Below are 14,368 nucleotides of genomic sequence, written 5' to 3' on the forward strand. Positions count from 1 at the left end.
GACCAAAACGCAGCGTGGTAAGTGTCCATTTTAATGTAATATAACTGAACACTAAATACAAAGTAACAAAAAGAACAACCGAAACAGCTCCGTCAGGTACAAAACAGAAAGAAACTACCCACAAAACCCATGTGGGCAAGAGCTACCTAAGTATGGTTCTCAATCAGAGACAACGATAGACAGCTGTCCCTGATTGAGAACCATACCCGGCCAAAAACAAAGAAATACAAAAACATAGAAAAAGGAACATAGAATGCCCACCCTAGTCACATCCTGGCCTAACCAAAATATAGAATAAAAGCCTCTCTATGGCCAGGGCATGACAGCCTCTTCAACCTGAGTAGGCTGACGAAATTTGGCTTGGCACCTAAAACCCTCAAACTTTTACAATTGAGAGCATCCTGTCGGACTCTATCACCGCCTGGTATCGCCTGGTACTAGCCTACCTGGTTAAATAAAGGTGAAATAAAAAAATATGTTTGCCCCCAGTGATGTGTTGTGCAGACTGCACCACCCTCTGGAGAGCCCTGCGGTTGTGGGTGGTGCAGTCTGCACAACACATCACTGGGGGCAAACATATTTTTTTATTTCAACTTTATTTAACCAGGTAGGCTAGTTGAGAACAAGTTCTCATTTACAACTGCGGCCTGGCTAAGATAAAGCAAAGCAGTGCGACACAAACAACAACACAGAGTTACACATGGAATAAACAAACATACAGTCAATAACACAATAGAAAAAGTCTATATACAGTGTGTGCAAATGGTGTGAGGAAGTAAGGCAATAAATAGGCCATAGTAGCGAAGTAATTACAATTTAGCAAATTAACACTGGAGTGATAGATGTGCAGATGATGATGTGCAAGTAGAAAAACTGGTGTGCAAAAGAGCAAAAAGGTCAATAAAAACAATATGGTGATGAGCGTAGCCTAGTGGTTATAGTGTTGGACTAGTAACTGGAAGGTTGTGAGTTCAAACCCCCGAGCTGACAAGGTACGAATCTGTCGTTCTGCCCCTGAACAGGCAGTTAACCCACTGTTCCCAGGCCGTCATTGAAAATAAGAATATGTTCTTAACTGACTTGCCTGGTTAAATAAAGGTAAAAAAAAAAATGTTTAAAGTAGGTAGATTGGATGGGCTATTTACAGATAGGCTGTGTACAGCTGCAGTGATTTGTAAGCTGCTCAGATAGCTGATGCTTAAAGTTAGTGAGGGAGATATAGGTCTCCAGCGATTTTTGCAATTCGTTCCCGTCAATGGCAACAGAGAACTGTAAGGAAAGGCGGCCAAAGGAGGTGTTGGCTTTGGGAATGACCAGTGAGATATACCTACTGGAGCGAGTGCTACAGGTGGGTGTTGTTATGGTGACCAGTGAGCTGAGATAAGGTGGAGCTTTAACTAGCAAAAACTTGTAGATTACCTGGAGCCAGTGGGTCTTGGGACGAATATGTAGCGAGGGTCAGCCAACGAGAGCATACAGGTTGCAGTGGTGGGTGTTATATGGGGCTTTAGTGACAAAGAGGCTATTTTGTAAATGACCTTGCCCAAGTCGAGGATCGGTAGGATAGTATGTTTGGCAATGTGAGTGAAGGAGGCATTGTTACGAAATAGGAAGCCGATTATAGATTTAATTTTGGATTGGAGATGTTTAATGAGTCTGGAAGGAAAGTTTACAGTCTAGCCAGACACCTAGGTATTTGTAGATGTCCACAGATTCTATGTCAGAACCGTCCAGATTCGTGCTGTTAGTCGGGCAGGCGGGTACGGGCAGCGATCGGTTGAACAGCAAGCATTTCGTTTTACTAGCGTTTAAGAGCAGCTGACGGCGACGGAAGGAGTGTTGTATGGCATTGAAGCTCGTTTGGAGGTTTGTTAACACAGTGTCCAAAGAAGGGCCAGATGTATACAGAATGGTGTCGTCTGCGTAGAGGTGGATCAGTGAATCACCCGCAGCAAAAGCAACATTGTTGATTTATACAGAGAAAAGAGTCTGTCCAAGAATTGAACGCAGTGGTACCCCCATAGAGGATGCCAGAGGTCCGGACAACAGGCCCTCCGATTTGACACACTGAACTCTGTCTGAGAAGTAGTTGGTGAACCAGGCGAGGCAGTTATTTGAGAAACCAAGGCTGTTGAGTCTGGCGATAAGAATGTGGTGATTGACAGAGTCAAAAGCCTTGGCCAGGTCGATGAAGACGGCTGCACAGTACTGTCTTTTATCGATGGCGGTTATGATATCGTTTAGTACCTTGAGCGTGGCTGAGGCAGTGATCACTGAGATCCTGATTGAAAACAGCAGAGGTGTATTTGGAGGGCAAGTTGGTCAGGATAATATCTATGAAGGTGCCCATGTTTACGGATTTAGGGTTGTACCTGGTGGGTTTCTTGATCATTTGTGTGAGATTTAGGGCATGTAGCTTAGATTGTAGGACTGCCGGGGTGTTAAGCATATCTCAGTTTAGGTCATCTAACAGAACAAACTCTGGAGATAGATGGGGGGCAATCAATTCACATTTGGTGTCCAGGGCACAGCTGGGAGCTGAGGGGGGACTATAACAGGCAGCAACAGTGAGAGACCTATTTCTGGAGAAATTCATTTTTAAAAGTAGAAGCTCGAACTGTTTGGGCAATGACCTGGGAAGTAAGACAGAACTTTGCAAGCTATCTCTGCAGTAAATTGCAATTCATCCCCCTTTGGCAGTTCTATCGTGATGGAAAATGTCGTAGTTGGGGATGGAAATCTCTGAATTTTTAGTGGCCTTCCTAAGACGGGATTCAGACACGGCAAGGACATCAGGGTTGGCGGAGTGTGCTAAAGCAGTGAGTAAAACCATGGCTTTTTCGCTAACAGAAGTCAACAAATGAGAGTGCCTGGGGACCAGCAGGGCCTGGGCCTCCACATCACCCGAGGAACAGAGGAGTAGTAGGATGAGGGTACGGCTAAAGCCTATCAAAACTGGTCGTCTAGTGCGTTGGGGACAGAGAATGAAAGGACCAGATTTCTGGACGTGGTAGGATAGATTCAGGGCATAATATACACAGTATGGTAGGGTGCGGGTACAGTGGAGGTATCCTAGGCATTGATTTGCGATAAGAGAGGTTGAATCTCTGGACGCACTAGTTATGCTGGGTGAGGTCACCCCATGTGCTTTTACACCTGCATTGTTTGCTGTTTGGGGTTTTAGGCTGGGTTTCTGTACAGCACTTTGAGATATCAGCTGATGTACGAAGGGCTATATAAATAAATTTGATTTGATTTGATTTGATTTGATGTGTAGGAGATGGGACAAAAGAGGTATCTAAGGCATGTTGAGTGGGACTAGGGGCTCCGCAGTGAAATAAAACAATGATAACTATCCTAAGCAACAGTATACAAGGCATATTGACATTAGAGAGAGACATAAAGCGAGGCATAAAGCAATCACAGGTGCTGATTGGGAGAGCTAGCTAAGACAACAATGGGTAAGACAACAACAGCTAATTAGCTAAGACAACAACAACAGGTAAAATGGTGATGAATGGGCAGAGAGGGTCAGTTAACTACACACAGGGCCTGAGTTCGAGGCTGGGGCCGTCAGATAAACAAAATAAACAAACTGGAGTACCGTGATTAATGAACAGTCCAGCAGGCATCAGCTATGTAGCCAATGATCATAGGGTCCAGTGAACAGCAATAGATGAAACAGGGAAGCCGCTAGGTAGTCGTTACTACGCTAGCAAGCGGGAGACACGACATTCAAAAAAAGTTAGCAGGCAGGAGCTAGTAGAAGTGTCTGCTCTGACATCCGGCAAAGGCCGGTTGAGGGCACAACGGATGGAATTACGTCGGCAGACCAGTCGTGATGGAACGGCGGGGCTCCGTGTCGACATAGGGTCCAGGCCAGCTGTCAAAATAGGTATTGTAAATGAAGTAATTTTGTTTGCTAGCCGGGAGATGAGCATGGCTCGCGGATAACTGGTGCTAGCTTCGGGACAATGGCGTTAGCCACTATAGCCACTCGATAACAGCTAGCTAGCAGCGATGATCCGTTGCAAAGGTCCAGAACTTACAGCAAGAATCCGGTGGTGTAGTGGATTCTAGTCGTGTTAGTGAAGAGTCCGGGAGGCATCAGCTGTGTAGCCGAGTGATCATAGGGTCCACTGAGCAGGCCGGGAGATGGAATCAAGGCTAGCTTTGGGGCTGGGCCACTCGGTGGCAGCTAGCTAGCTGCGATGATCAGGAGCAATAGTCCAGGGCTTATGGCAGGAATCCGGTGTTGTAGTGGAGAAAAACAGTCCGATATGCTCAGGGTTGATAACGCTCTGTGTAGACTGACAGGCTGGCAAGTATTATCCAGCGTCTGGTGTCTGTGCTAAAGGTAAAGGCCACTAGCAGTGGCTAACAATTACTAAATAGCTAGTAGCTAATTAGCTGGTTAACTTCTGATGGCAAGTTTCTGATGGAGGTTCTGGCTATAAGGTCTAAAAATAGCAGATCCTTATCACATTGGGTGAGGCGGGTTGCCGGAAGGTATATTTAATTTAAAAATGGAAAAAGAGATTGAAAATATATTGAAATCTTTACAAAAAAGACGAAAAATACCAAATTTACAGGGGAGAACGACAAACAATGTCTGTACTGCTCGCCATCTTGGAAAAACTACCTGCCCTCCAGGACACCTATAGCACCCAATGTCACAGGAATGCCAAAAATATCATCAAGGACAACACTGCCTGTTCACCCCGTTATCATCCAGAAGGCGAGTACAGTACAGGTGCATCAAAGCTGGGACCGAGAGTTTGAAAAACAGCTTCTATCTCAAGGCCATCACTGTTAAATAGCCATCACTAGCACAGATAGTCTGCTGCCTACATACACAGACTTGACATTATTGGCCACTTTAATAATGTTTACATATCTTGCATTACTCATCTCATATGTATATACTGTATTCTATACTATCTACTGTATCCTAGTCTATGCCGCTCTGACGTTGCTTTTCCATATATTTATATATTCTAAATTCCATTCCTTTACTTAGATTTGTGTGTATTAGGTATTTGTTGTGAAATTGTTAGATATTACTTGTTAGATATTGCTGCACTGTCGGAACTAGAAGCACAAGCATTTCGCTACACCTGCAACAACATCTGCTAAACACGTGTATGTGACCAATAAAATTTGATTTGATTTAGATACATCCTCTAGGTGGCAGTGTTTCCCCATAATGTGGGGTGGGTAGCAGAGACCGCATTAGTACAGTATGAGAAGAGGTTATTCACGGCACCTATCCAAACTCATGTGATGCTTGAATTTGAAGCCTTGCCATTATTGTTTTGACTCTTAGATGCAGAGAACTCTGGTTAAGTGATATATGATGCCTGCCTACATACCATGAGAGGGTTAAACCAAACTATAAGAACACCTAATAGGGCTCCTGAGTGGCGCAGCCATCTAAGACACTGCATCTCAGTGCAAGAGGCGTCACCACAGTCCCTGGTTTGAATTCAGGCTGTATCACATCTGGCCGTGAATGGGAGTCCCATAGTGTGGCGCACAATTGGCCCAGCATTGTCCAGGGTAGGCCGTCATTGTAAATAAGAATTTGTTCTTAACTGACTTGCCCAGTTAAATAAAGGTTCAATAGAAAATGTAAAAATATATAAATAAAATACAGAGACAATGTCAGAACTGTCTCAGGACAGATAACACAGCAAAGAGACTTTTCTTTTTCTGGTAACACATAAGCAACCACACAAGCAAAGGCATTTGTCAGTAAGTTAATTGGGTCAAACAGGAGTGGTGTGGTGCACGGGGGGGTTCACTGAATTGAAACTGTAAAGAGGTCAGCAGAGTGGCTGTGCCCCAGTGTCTCTGTGCCCTCCTATTCCACAGCGCTTGGCTGGGCTCCAGCCGCCAGGCTCCAAGCCCCAGGCTCCAGGCTGCAGCCCCAGAGGGCCAGAGAACAGACCCTTCTCTCAGTGGTCCCTGGTGGGGGGGAAGCAGGTACATTAAGAGGGGAGGAGGAGGCCCCCCTCTGCTCTTCTGCAAGGTTCACAAAGCCTGAATGGCCACCAGGCCTGGGGCCTTCAATAGTGCCACACAGAGGGCCCACAGGAGCCCCAGTGAACCCCCTCCGTCTCTCCCTAGCCCACAACAAACCAACAAGAGAATTGGAATTTCGGTTTACTTCCTGAATTGACTGGAATTTTAACTGAATCGAGCCCAAGCCTACTATCTACATTTTAATCTATTCGCCAGTGACTTACAGTTAGTGCATTCATCTTAAGATAGCTAGATATGACAACCACACATCACAGGCATAGTAAGTACACTTTTCCTAAATAAAGTAGTTATCAGCAAAGGTGGGTGGGGGGGGGGGGTACAAGTGATGATTCAGGAGTTGTATTTGTTTTTATTTCTTTCTTTTTGGGGGGGGGTCGAGGTGAGGAGGTGGATTATTTAAGATACACTTTAAAGAGGTAGGGTTTCAGATGCTTTTGGAAGATGAGCAGGGACTTTCCTGTCCGAACCTCAGGGGGAAGCTGGTTCCACCATTGGGGTATCAGGATAGAGAGGAGCTTGGAGTGGGCTGAGGGGAGCTGGCCTCCCATAGGGAAGGAAAGGAAAGGGGGGTACCTAGACAGTTGAACTGAATGCATTCAACTGAAATGTGTCTTCCACATTTAAACCAACCCCTCTGAATCAGAGAGGTGCAGGGGGCTGCCTTAATCGACATCCGGTGGGAGGGCCAATGTGTGTTGATACAGTATTAGTTATAGACAACCACTAAACAAACAAATTAGCACACACAATGACTGGAGTGGATTGAATGCTATTGGTATTATACAAAACATGGTTTCTGTGGTTCTTTAGGGGAGACCACACCAACCCCCACCAGCACTCCCAGCCCAAAGTGATTCAAAAAAACACTCTCCGCTGGCTCCAACACCCCTTCATGGCCAGTGAATTCAACATAGAAAAAACCCAGTTGAATTGGCTGAAAGGGGGAAAAAACAGAGGCCTAAATGTGATAGTGGGGGAGCACAGTTCCAGCCCAGGAGTCCTAGGTGAATGGGGTCTCTCTGCCTACTCCACAACAAAGGAGGGGAAGCTATTCTGCACCAGGGCCAGAGGGGGGGGAGCTGTTCTGCACCAGGGCCAGAGGGGGGGAAGCTGTTCTGCACCAGGGCCAGAGGGGGAAGCTGTTCTGCACCAGGGCCAGAGGGGGGAAGCTGTTCTGCACCAGGGCCAGAGGAGGGGAAGCTGTTTTGCACCAGGGCCAGAGGGGGGAAGCTGTTCTGCACCAGGGCCAGAGGAGGGGAAGCTGTTCTGCACCAGGGCCAGAGGAGAGGAAGCTGTTCTGCACCAGGGCCAGAGGAGGGGAAGCTGTTCTGCACCAGGGCCAGAGGGGAGGAAGCTGTTCTGCACCAGGGCCAGAGGAGGGGAAGCTGTTCTGCACCAGGGCCAGAGGGGGAAGCTGTTCTGCACCAGGGCCAGAGGAGGGGAAGCTGTTCTGCACCAGGGCCAGAGGGGGGGAAGCTGTTCTGCACCAGGGCCAGAGGAGGGGAAGCTGTTCTGCACCAGGGCCAGAGGAGGGGAAGCTGTTCTGCACCAGGGCCAGAGGGGGGGAAGCTGTTCTGCACCAGGGCCAGAGGGGGGAAGCTGTTCTGCACCAGGGCCAGAGGGGGGGAAGCTGTTCTGCACCAGGGCCAGAGGAGGGGAAGCTGTTCTGCACCAGGGCCAGAGGGGGGGAAGCTGTTCTGCACCAGGGCCAGAGGGGGGGAAGCTGTTCTGCACCAGGGCCAGAGGGGGGACCAGCCCAAAACATTCAAGGAGAGCTGGTCAGAATGGGAGGTCAGATAAGTACACAAAACAGTTTACACTGTGGTCCATGCTGTATGGGCTTTTTATCCGACTCAACAGTAACCAGGATGACCAATGTTATTATAGGACAGAGTGGCAGAATATGTGTGTGTGTGTGTGTGTGTGTGTGTGTGTGTGTGTGTGTGTGTGTGTGTGTGTGTGTGTGTGTGTGTGTGTGTGTGTGTGTGTGTGTGTGTGTGTGTGTGTGTGTGTGTGTGTGTGTGTGTGTGTGTGTGTGTGTGTGTGTGTGTGTTGAACGCTTGTTTCTACATGTGTGTTTTTAGGAAGGTGCTTCTCCAAAGTTTCCAATGTAATTTTCATGAGAATGGCCTCTAGAATTTTATAAATGAACACACTATACTCCAAAGGTCTAGGGACATGCTCCCAATATCCATGGCATCCAAATGACTATAGGCCCCCTGGTTAAACTCATTATCCCCATGCACCCTTGCTGGTTTGAAACCTCTTACACCAGACATTCGTGGACTCTTCTACGTCCTCAAAACCAGAATCCATGCCCTCAGATGTCAATAAGGGCTTGACCAGGAAATCTGATTTGTTTTTAACCTGGTTGAATGTGTTTTTATGTTAGCATCAATTACTTGAATTTCTCTTAATGGGATAGAAAAGAGTGACTTGCCTTAATGTGTATTGACATCATGTTTTAAAGATTCAGAAGAACCTTTCTCTTTTAATGGGCAACAAGACCTGTATAGAGAACGTAACAGAAAGGCTAAGCCCATTATTTATTTATTTTTTATTTCACCTTTATTTAACCAGGTAGGCCAGTTGAGAACAAGTTCTCATTTACAACTGCGACCTGTCCAAGATAAAGCAAAGCAGTGCAACAAAAACAACAAAGAGTTACACATAAACAAACGTACAGTCAATGACACAATAGAATGAATTTAAAATGTTTTAATTAAGTGTTGACAGACACAGATGGAGACCAATAGAAAGGGTCCAATCCTACCTCTCCACCACATCCTCCCCGCTCCAGCAGGTGAAGTCATCCACCACCATCTCACTCTCACAAAGCATCTCTGGCAACGCAGAGAAGAAGGACCTGTAGCGTTGGATATAGCCCATAAACTCTCTGAGGTAGAGGAGAGAGCGAGGAAAAGGGAGACAGAGAAGGGAGAGGGAAGAACGAGAGAGGGTGGGGGGTGCTGATCATAACCACAATATCATAGAATCGAATGTATATTCATTGATGTGCCCTTCAGACAGTATTCACACCCCTTGACTTTTCCACAATTTATTGTTGTGTTACAAAGTGGGATTAAAATTGATTTCATTGTAATTTTGTTTGTCAACGATCTACACAAAATACTATGTAATGTCAAAGTTTTTTTATAAAGAGATGGAAAAGGAAACACTAATATAACTTCATTAGTTAATACATGTTAGAATCACCTTTGGCAGCAATTACAGCTTTGATTTTTTCTGGATAAGTCTCTAAGAGCTTAGCACACCTGGATTGTACAATATTTGCCCATTATTCTTTAAAAGATTCTTCAAGCTCGTTGTTGATCATTTCTAGACAGCTATTTCCAAGTCTTGGCATAGATTTTAAAGCCGATTTAAGTCAAAACTGTAACTAGGTCACTCAAGAATATTCAATGTCATCTTGAAAAGCAACTCCAGTGCATATTTGGCCTTTTGTTTTAGGTAATTGTCCTGCTGAAAAGTTAATTTGTCTGCCAGTGAATGTTGGAAGCAGACTGAACCAAGTTTTCCCAAGGATTTTGCCTGTGCTTAGCTCTATTCCGTTTATTTTTATCCTAAAAAACGTCCTTGCCGATGACAAGCATACCCATAACATGATGCAGCCATCACCACGATTTAAAATATGAAGTGGTCTCAGCGATGTGTTGGATTTGCCACAAATATAACGCTTTGTGTTCAGAACAAAAAGTTTATTGATTTGCTACATTTTTTTGCAGTATTACATTACTTTAATGTAAACAGGATGCATGTTTCGACATATTTTTATTCTGTATAGGCTTCCATCTTTCAGTCTGTCATTTATGTTAGTATTGTGGAGTAACTACAATGCTGCTGATACATCCTCAGTTACAACCTTATTTTAAAATTGATTCAATAATTCCCCCCTCTCAATCTACACACAATACCCCATAATGACAAAGCAAAAACAGGTTTTTCGAATTTTTTGCACATTTATAATAAAAAACAACTGAAATATCACATTTACATACAAATTCAGACTCTTTGCTCAGTACTTTGTTGAAGCACCTTTGGCAGTGATTACAGCCTCGGGTCTTCTTGGATATGAAGCTACAAGCTTGGCACACCTGTATTTGGGGAGTTTATCCCATTCTTCTCTGCAGATCCTCTCAAGCTCTGTCAGGTTGGAGGGGGGAGTGACTCCACAGCATGATGCTGCCACCACCATGCTTCACTGTAGGAATGATGCCAGGTTTCCTCCAGTCGTGTGGCTTGGCATTCAGGTCAAAGAGTTCAATCTTGGTTTCATCAATCCAGAGAATCTTGTTTCTCATGGTCTGAGAGTCCTTTATGTGACTTTTGGAAATCTCCAAGCGGGCTGTCAAGTGCCTTTTACTGAGGAGTGGCTTCTGTCTGGCCACTCTACCATAAAGGCCTGATTGATATAGTGCTGCAATCGACACACAATAACCCATAATGACGAAGCAAAAACAGTTTTTTAGACATTTTTGCAAATTATAAACCCCCAAAAAACAGAAATACCTTATTTAATATATGCCATTTAGCAGACGCTTTTATCCAAAGCGACTTACAGTCATGTGTGCATACATTCTACGTATGGGTGGTCCCGGGAATCGAACCCACTATAAGAATTCAGACCCTTTGCTATGAGACTTGAAATTCAGCTCAGGTGCATCCTGTTTTCATTGATCATCCTCGAGATGTTTCAAAAACATGATTGGAGTCCACCTATGGTAAAATCAATTGATTAGACATTACTTGTCTATACAGTGGGGCAGAAAAGTATTTAGTCAGCCACCAATTGTGCAAGTTCTCCCACTTAAAAAGATGAGAGAGGCCTGTAATTTTCATCATAGGTACACTTCAACTATGACAGACAAAATGAGAAAAAAAATGTAATGAATGTTTTTGCAAATTATGGTGGAAAATAAGTATTTGGTCAATAACAAAAGTTTATCTCAATACGTTGTTATATACCCTTTGTTGCCTTTGTTGGCAATGACAGAGGTCATATGTTTTCTGTAAGTCTTCACAAGGTTTTCACACAGTGTTGCTGGTATTTTGGCCCATTCCTCCTTGCAGATCTCCTCTAGAGCAGTGATGTTTTGGGGCTGTTGCTGGGCAACACGGACTTTCAACTCCCTCCAAAGATTTTCTATGGGGTTGAGATCTGGAGACTGGCTAGGCCACTCCAGGACCTTGAAACGCTCAAAATCTCACGATACATGGCCCCATTCATTCTTTCCTTTACACGGATCAGTCGTCCTGGTCCCTTTGCAGAAAAACAGCCCCAAAGCATGATGTATCCACCCCCATGCTTCACAGTAGGTATGGTGTTCTTTGGATGCAACTCAGCATTCTTTGTCCACCAAACACGACGAGTTGAGTTTTTACCAAAAAGTTATATTTTGGTTTCATCTGACCATATGACTTTCTCCCAATCTTCTTCTGGATCATCCAAATGCTCTCTAGCAAACTTCAGACGGGCCTGGACATGTACTGGCTTAAGCAGGGGGACACGTCTGGCACTTCAGGATTTGAGTCCCTTGCGTCGTAGTGTGTTACTGATGGTATGCTTTGTTACTTTGGGCCGAATACTTTCGCAAGGCACTGTAAATGTGATATTTCCGTTTTGTATTCGTAATAAATTTGCTAAAATGTCAAAAACAAAACAATTTTTTCCTTGTCATTATGGAATATTGTGTGTAGAAAAAAACAATTTAGTCAATTTTAGAACAAGTCTGTAACGTAACAGAATGTGGAAAAGGTCAAGGGGTCTGAATACTTTCCAAATGCACTGTAGGAAGGGTGCCTATATCTTTGTAGTGACTGGGGGTATTGATACACCATCCAAAGTGTAATTAATAACTGCACCATGCTCAAAAGGGATATTCAATGTCTGTTGTTTTTATTCCCATCTACCAATAGGTGCCCTTTGTGAACGACTGGAAAACCTCATTCATCTTTGTGTTTGAATCTGTGCTTGAAATGTACTGCTCAATTGAGGGAGCTTACATATAATTGTATGTGTGGGGTACAGAGATGAGGTAGTCATTCAAAAATAATGTTAAACACTATTATTGAATACAGAGTGAGTGCATGCAACTTATTATGTAACTTGTTAAGCACAGTTTTACTCCTGAACTTATTTAGGCCATAACAAAAGGGTGGAATACTGATTGACGTTTCAGCGTTTCATTTTTAATTTGTACAAATGTCTAAATACATAATTCCACTTTGACATTATGGGGTATTGTGTGTAGATCAGTGACACAAAATGTCAATTGAATCCATTTTCAATTCAGGTTGTAACGCAACAAAATGTGGAGAAAATCAAGGGGTGTGAATACTTTCTGAAGGCTCTGTAGGTATATTTATTAAGGTGACATAATGTGTCGCTGGTGGCCAACCCCTGTACTCCATGTCAGACGGCCACATTAACGAGCGAGGGGGAGATGCTGGGCTTCATGCTTACCTTGAGATCTTTTTTAGACTTCTAGGCTTATTATTCTTGGATGGTTTCAGAGGAAAGGACCTGGGAGGATGTGATCATGGTCAGGGAGAGGAGGAGAGAGGATGAGAGAGATGGTGTAGGAATAGCAGGGATCCAATGCAAAGCAAACACAAGTCAATGCGAAGGAGAGGGAAAACAGAACTTCAAAATGTAAAAAAGCATAATGATAGAGAAAGCTTGTTTGACAAAAAATATATGTGGCAAAGTGTGCTTATAAGTAACTCATACTGCAATGCGCAAATACATTTTGGGGGACAGAGTGGAACACAGCATGCCAACCAGCTACAACACCAACCACTCTAAGGCAGCTAACCAGACACTATGGCCGCCTCTCTCTCTCACCTCCTGGTATGCGACAAGTGGTCCCGTGTGACCTCAGCTGGGGAGGACGTCATCACCATCGAGGTCGGGGAGGTACTCACAGAGGTCATGACCTTCAGGGTGGAACGTATGCTTGTCACTGACGGAGTGTCTGTGAGAGGCCCACATACTTTATCAACCTAAGAGAGAGGGATAGGAGAGAGGGGTGGAGAGAAGGGGGGGTGAAGGGTGGGTAGAGAAGGAAATTAGACCGTGTGTGAAAAAAGAGGGTGCCCATTACATCCCTAACAGAGTCACTCTACAGTATGTGAGAACACAATGATAAGAATATGTTGCAGATGTGCAGGGCTCATGCTGTGGAAATCATCAGTGACACAATGGTGATTATTCTTGCCTAAAACCAGAACGAACACAGAACTATGATACTGCACAGAGAAGAATGATCCAGTCGCTAGACAACTGATATCACCAGGGGCCAGTGGTTATGCAGATGCTGCTATGATGTTGCATTTCTCTTTCCTTCCCTCTTATGACTTATTGTCCGGATGCTGGCGGGGGCAATGGGGGGAGAGAGAGAGAGAGAGAGAGAGAGAGAGAGAGAGAGAGAGAGAGAGAGAGAGAGAGAGAGAGAGAGAGAGAGAGAGAGAGAGAGAGAGAGAGAGAGTATATGAGCCGGTGTTTTAAAAAACGTCAGCAACCGGTGGCCTGCCCAAAAAGAAAAGCTGAGATGGTATATTCTCTCCCCCCCCTCTCTCTCATATCCAGCCTTCTGTGTAGAGTAGCTGGGAGTGAGTTATGGGCCGATGTGACATGGATCCCATTTACCACTTCCTCCCACACAGCTGTGGACAGGCTTTAAAGGCTCTCTAATGGAATTAGCTCATTTGGCCCCTAGACAGTAAGTAGGGTGCTGTGAAACAGTGAAATATGGACGTTTTCAGAAAGCTCTGCCTAAGCTCTGAGTTAGGGTGTAGGCCAACGTAAAGCTGGGACAAAACCACTGACACCAACAGAGACACATACTGCCTTCCCCAGAGATTAGACAGCAATCGAGCTCACTGACATTAAGGGTATGTGTGTGTATTCATGTGTATCACTTGTGAGAATGTGTTTGTATACATCTGGGAAATGTCCTCTTTTTTATAAGTGGGAAGCCAAAGACCAAGGGAATCTGCTTGCCCTGTCACCCCTAATTGTAACTGTTGTCGGATAGCCTTAGGGAAGACGTACTCAAGTGTGTGTGTGTGTGTGTGTGTGTGTGTGTGTGTGTGTGTGTGTGTGTGTGTGTGTGTGTGTGTGTGTGTGTGTGTGTGTGTGTGTGTGTGTGTGTGTGTGTGTGTGTGTGTGTGTGTGTGTGTGTGTGTGTGTCAGGCTCATTGTAATGGCTGGAATGGAAAAAAATGGAACGGCATCAAACACATCAAACATATGTAAACCACATGTTTGACTCCGTTCTATTGATTCCATTCCAGTCATTAC

General features: G+C 44.7%; 1 protein-coding gene across 1 annotated transcript in view; it reads right to left on the reverse strand.

The window, feature by feature from the left end:
- LOC118359157 (glypican-5-like) overlaps positions 1-14,368 on the reverse strand; it is a 133,668-nt gene that overhangs the window by 91,526 nt on the left and 27,774 nt on the right. The window contains exons 4-6 of the mRNA XM_035737470.2: positions 12,911-13,068; positions 12,530-12,589; positions 8,819-8,941 (exon numbers count right to left, since the gene is read on the reverse strand). Of these exons, the coding sequence (XP_035593363.1) occupies positions 8,819-8,941; positions 12,530-12,589; positions 12,911-13,068 (341 nt within the window). The remainder of the gene's footprint in view (positions 1-8,818; positions 8,942-12,529; positions 12,590-12,910; positions 13,069-14,368) is intronic.

The sequence above is a fragment of the Oncorhynchus keta genome, chromosome 26, assembly GCF_023373465.1.
Source record: "Oncorhynchus keta strain PuntledgeMale-10-30-2019 chromosome 26, Oket_V2, whole genome shotgun sequence".
Lineage (NCBI taxonomy): Eukaryota > Metazoa > Chordata > Actinopteri > Salmoniformes > Salmonidae > Oncorhynchus > Oncorhynchus keta.